This window comes from Panthera pardus, unplaced genomic scaffold (assembly GCF_024362965.1).
Source record: "Panthera pardus isolate Hobbes unplaced genomic scaffold, ASM2436296v1 HiC_scaffold_16, whole genome shotgun sequence".
Classification (NCBI taxonomy): domain Eukaryota; kingdom Metazoa; phylum Chordata; class Mammalia; order Carnivora; family Felidae; genus Panthera; species Panthera pardus.
The window spans coordinates 149,477,107-149,482,733 of record NW_026526721.1 but is presented as its reverse complement, the minus strand read 5'-3'; the positions used below and the strand labels follow the sequence as shown (position 1 = coordinate 149,482,733).

Below are 5,627 nucleotides of genomic sequence, written 5' to 3'. Positions count from 1 at the left end.
ACAAGTCCATATTGAGAGACATTCTCCAAAACAACTAGCCTGTATTTTAAAGATTTTTAAAAAAAAAATTTTTTTTTTTAACGTTTATTTATTTTTGAGACAGAGAGAGACAAAGCATGAACGGGGGAAGGTCAGAGAGAGGGAGACACAGAATCTGAAACAGGCTCCAGGCTCTGAGCTGTCAGCACAGAGCCCGACGCGGCGCTCAAACTCACGGACCGCGAGATCATGACCTGAGCCGAAGTCGGCTGCTTAACCGACTGAGCCACCCAGGCGCCCCAAGAAGGGCACTTTAAGGAAGGATGAGCACTGGGTGTCATGTAAGAGATGAATCACTGGGTTCTACTCCTGAAGCCAAGACTACATTGTATGTTAACTAACTTAAATGTAAATAAAAATAAAATAATAAAGTTTATTTATTTATTTTGAGAGAGTGAGCGAGAGCATATGAGAGTTGGGGAGGAGCAGAGAGAGGAGAGAGAAAATTCCAAGCAGACTCCATACTGTCAGCACAGAGCCTGATATGGGGCTCCAACTCGAGAACTGTGAGATCATGACCTGGACCAAACCAAGAGTTGGATGCTTAACTGACTGAGCCACCCAGGTGCCCCTGAAGACCTTTTTTTAAAATGTTGATTTATTTATTTGGGGGGGGGGGGGGGCAGAGAGAGGAGAGAATCCCAAGCAGGCTCTGCGGTGGAAGTGCACAGCCTGATGCGGGGTTTGACCCACCAACATGAGATCATGACCTGAGCCGAAATCGGAGTCTGAAGTTAGACTGACTGAGCCACCCAGGCGCCCCTGGCCTGTATATTAAAATGTATTATGAAAGACAGGCTTAGAACTATTACAGATTTTAAAACACTAAACGTGACAGCTTCCAACTTGTGATCCTCCATTAGATCATGAACCAGGAAAAAAAAAAACTTATTTGCTCTAAAGGACATAAGTGGGACGACTGGTAACACTTTAATAAGGACTGCAGAATAAACGATAGGCTTAATATTATTTTCCTAAGTTTGATTGCACTGATTATGTAAGATAATGTCTTCGTTTTTTAGGAAATAGTACATCATGTCTAACATCCTCTCAAATGGGTTTAGAAGTAAATGACAGAACAGTAAAGCAAACATAATGTTAACATTTGGGGAACTTAAGTGAAACTGGGGAATTATTTGTACTGTTTTGCAACTTTCCTGTTAAGCCTGAATTACTTTAAAATAAAAGGTTAAGGGACGCCTGGCTGGCTCAGTCAGTAAAGCATGTGCCTCTCCATCTCAGGATTGTGAATCTAAGCTCCACCATGGAGCCTACTTAAAAAAAAAAAAAAAAAAAAAAAAAAAAAAAAAAAAAAAAACAAATAAAACAAAAGGTAACAGAATTGCTGGGATCACTTAGAGGAAAAAACAAAACAAAACAAAACAAAACTAGTACTAAGCCATGAGTAACAACATTTAGACAAAAATCCGGGGTACTTAGGAGAAACGGAAGAAAAATGGAAGAATGTTAAAAGAAGCCAAATGGAATGCGGACACAATTATAATGAAAGTCACAGCTTCTGTGCTCTTCATTCTAAAGTCCTACTAGATGACCGTCCTGCCACTAACCAGGCTGCCTCACCATACACCACTGCTCGGGTCAGCCAAAATGCAACAAGGCTCGAACCGGCTCCGCCATGCTTTCCCAGTGAGCATGCGTGCGCGTATGCACGTACGACCCTAACCAATCAGTGCTCGCGTCGGCGGCTCGTTAATCGCAGGGGCGGGGCGGCTTCTACACATCCGCCCGGTCGGGCGGCCCTTCTTCCTTCTCGCTGAACGCCGCCAACATGGTGAGTATTGCCGTTGCGGCCTCCCGGTGTGGCGGCCATGCCGCTCCACCTCCGCCTCGGAGGGGGAAGGAAGGCGTGGGACGATGTCCAGCGGGACTTAGGTAGCCTGGGGTGAGGGTCCCGAGGCGGGTGGGGCACGGAGTTTCGGAGCTTGCGAGGCGCCCGGCCGAAGAGCGCGTGGAAGGCCTTGCAGGCCCGGCACGCCCGGGCCTCGCGTGCGCGCGGTAGCCGCCAGAGCTGGAAAGCTGGAGCGGCCCGGGGTCTGCCGGGGCCCAGCCGGCCTAGGGCTGTGCAGACCCCACGTGCTTGGAGCTCCAGCCCGCGGGAACCGGACTTTGGCGCCGCCGCCTCTGCGTGTTTTGTCCATTCATCAGGTCGTCTTATGGCACTTGGGCGTGTTCCCCAAACGTTCTTTTTTGCCTTACTTCTATTGCTTTTGGATTGCAAAGCCTTATAAACTGACGAGTATTTTCAATTTCAGTAAGTCTTTCCATCTCCCTCCCCCTCGATTTTAGGTGTTCAGGCGTTTCGTGGAGGTTGGCCGGGTGGCCTACGTCTCCTTTGGGCCTCATGCCGGGAAGCTGGTAGCGATTGTAGATGTTATTGATCAAAACAGGGTAAGTGTAAGGAAAAGGAGCACAACTTCACATGCCAGTGACTGATCTGCAGTATGATGGCAATGGTAATTTTCCCAATGGCCCTCTGGAGATAGGAATGGGACAGGCTGTAGCTTTAATTTACCATTGAGGAAACACGCAGTGCCAAGTGGGGGTTTCATGCACAGGCTTGGATTGGCCAGAGGTTCTTGGGTTTGAGTGTTACTCTGCCACTTAAACTGGCCAGACCTTTTGACCGATTGTGGGCTGAAACAGTTGGTGGGGTTTAAAGGAGTTCCTGTGCGTAAAGTGGGTGTAGAACAGAGCCAGGCACACGGAAAGCCCTTGTATGCTTTTGGTATTTGAGAACCATGAACTAAGTGACCAAAGTTTGCGAATCCTTGTTTGGGGTACTATTATGTTTTGCACTGAGATTTTTGATCTTATGTGTTCTAGGCTTTGGTTGATGGACCTTGCACTCAGGTAAGGAGGCAGGCGATGCCTTTCAAATGCATGCAGCTCACTGACTTCATCCTCAAGTTTCCTCACAGGTAACTATATGCCAGTCAACACCACTCTCCCAACTTTGTTTATACTAGTAAAAGCTTGCTTCATCTAATTCAGAAAACATTTTGCCATTTTGTTTTCTTGAGAATGTAGCATACAGTGTTGAAGAGAAGGAACAATTCAGAAGAGGGGTTTTCAGTATAGAAAGGAATGGCCGTTGTTTCCTTTTTGATTTTTTTTTCCACCCTGCTCGTTCTCTGGCTTTGTCTTTATCCAGGTTTGCCATCTTTTTCTTGCTCCCTTTCAGGATTTACACAACAAATACCACCCTGGGGAATTCTGGTCTCCCAGACATATTGTAGTCACCTTTAGCTTAAAAAGCAAAAACTAATTTTTGTCTCTTCCAGTACTAGCTGTCATTAGTTCAGCTTTTAGTGTGTGTCAATTACTAAGTATTTAACCTACATCATTTCTTTTTGACAGCCACTAAAGCGATTCTGTTTCCAGCTACTTAGAGGAAATAGAAGATATCAACAGTGATTTTTTTTTTCTTGACATGATATAGATTATGGAAGTTAAAACACTGTGATGTGTTACTCTAAAGTTATTTCGACTGCAGTGACTGTTGATTGCATGGAACGTGTGCTGTCACGTGTACTGCTGGTTTATTAAGCATGCAGGGTTTTGATACTTCAAGTATTTGAACAAAACCTCAAAATTATTATAATTAGATTTTTTGTTTGGCCGCCTATCTTTAAGCATTATTGTACAGAATAAACATTAGGCCTAAGGATTAGCTTTATCTCATTCTTTATGAAAAGGAAATTGCTTTCTATACATCCATTGCACCAGAGTGATGGTGTATACAAGATCAGAGGTAATTTTATATCCAGAAAGATTGGTTTGCTTTTTTTATTATTATTACGAAAATTGTATGTTTGAGGGGGTACCTGGCTGGCTCAGTAGAACATGGGACCTCTTGATTTTGGAGTTGTGAGCCCAAGCCCCATGTTGGACTAGAGCTTACTTTAAAAATAAATAGGACATCCTGGTTTAGTGGACAACATTCAAGTGAGTAAAAGACCTAGTGTGCCAAGTGGTCTGTGGTCTTTGGAGACAACTACAGCTGGAAGTGTGATGAATGAGTGGGAAGGGTGCTTTTGGCTTGTTTTGCTTATGCTGTTTAACTTAACAGGGTATAAATTGTGCATTCAGAAGGCTCAGAGCTGTCTTTGGGTCTGTGTGGCTTCAAAGTTGATTCCTTAATCTGGTCTCGGCTCTTTGTAGTGCTCGCCAGAAATATGTCCGACAAGCCTGGCAGAAGGCAGATATCAATACGAAATGGGCAGCCACAAGATGGGCCAAGAAGATTGAAGCCAGAGAAAGGGTAATGACTTAGGGTTACTTGAATTGTGACCTTTTCTTTTATGGAGGAGTGGTGGGTGGTGTGAGCGGTCATCTATTTACTTCCTTTTTCACAGAAAGCCAAGATGACAGATTTTGACCGTTACAAAGTCATGAAGGCAAAGAAAATGGTAAGTTTTAAAATTGTTATCAGATTTTTGTATTCTAAATTTTTTTTTAACATTTATTTATTAGTGAGAGACAGAACATGAGCATGGGAGGGGCAGAGAGAGGGGGAGACACAATCTGAAGCAGGCTCCAGGCTCTGAGCTCTCAGCACAGAGCCCAATGCAGAGCTCAAACTCTCAAACCAGGAGATCGTGACCTGAGCCGAAGTCAGATGCTTAACCGACTGGGCCACCCAGGCGCCCAAGATTTTTATATTCTAACCCTAAAGTCGGTAATTCAGGTTGCCCAAGCTTGGTAGACCAGAGTTGAATTCATAGGGGTCTTAGACATAAGGCTTGCTTTCTGTGCGTATACGTCCTATATATACAGGATGGAAAAAATGGGTTTTGTGTGCATGTGTGGTAAATAATTTATGTTGAAATTTTTCAGAGGAACAGAATAATCAAGCTGGAAGTTAGGAAGCTACAGAAAGCAGCTCTCCTGAAAGCTTCTCCCAAAAAAGCACCTGCTGCTAAGGGTGCTGCTGCAGCAGCTGCTGCCAAAGTTCCAGCAAAAAAGATGGCCGCTGCGGGCAAGAAGGCTCCAGCCCAGAAGGTTCCTGCCCCAAAAGCTGCAGGCCAGAAGGCAGCACCTCCAAAGGCTCAAAAGGGTCAGAAAGCTCCAGCCCAGAAAGCACCTGCTCCGAAGGCATCGGGCAAGAAAGCATAAAAGCATAAGAGGCTATTATAAATCCGTAATAAAGGTTCTTTTTGACACGCTGGCAAGTGTACTTGATCTATGACATAAAGTCTGTTGCTAGGGTCAGGATTATGGCGCAGATTGATAGGATTGTTAATGTTACTATTCAAGGGATGATGGTTAAAGTTTCTCTGGTTTCCTATCATTTTCTAACCAGAAGCTGGCTTTGGAGCCTCGCTGGGATTAATGAGGACAAAACTCTTGTTTGGTGATACTAATAGGCAAATGGTGCAGAGTAGATAAGGGAAATACAGGCAGTTTAGGGTTACCTGTCCTTTCCTGAGGGGTGGGGAGTTATCTAGGTAAGTGGGGATCTTCAGCTGGAACCTGAAAGAAAGCTGGTATAAGAAGGGTGGTAGGAAAGTCAAGAATGTGGTGGACTGGCTAAAGACCCCAGAACAAAATGGCAGGTTAGCGTTTGA

The 5,627-nt window shown here is 44.7% G+C and overlaps 1 protein-coding gene across 1 annotated transcript; it reads left to right on the top strand.

Annotated features, from left to right (window-relative positions):
• Positions 1 to 1,707: 1,707 nt before the first annotated feature.
• On the top strand, positions 1,708 to 5,227 carry RPL14 (ribosomal protein L14). Its single transcript, XM_019418811.2, has 6 exons — positions 1,708 to 1,831; positions 2,347 to 2,448; positions 2,884 to 2,978; positions 4,222 to 4,321; positions 4,416 to 4,469; positions 4,897 to 5,227. Exons 1-6 carry the CDS (start codon positions 1,829 to 1,831, stop codon positions 5,173 to 5,175), a joined length of 633 nt encoding a protein of 210 aa, XP_019274356.1. The 5' UTR covers positions 1,708 to 1,828; the 3' UTR covers positions 5,176 to 5,227.
• The last annotated feature ends 400 nt before the right edge of the window (positions 5,228 to 5,627 follow it).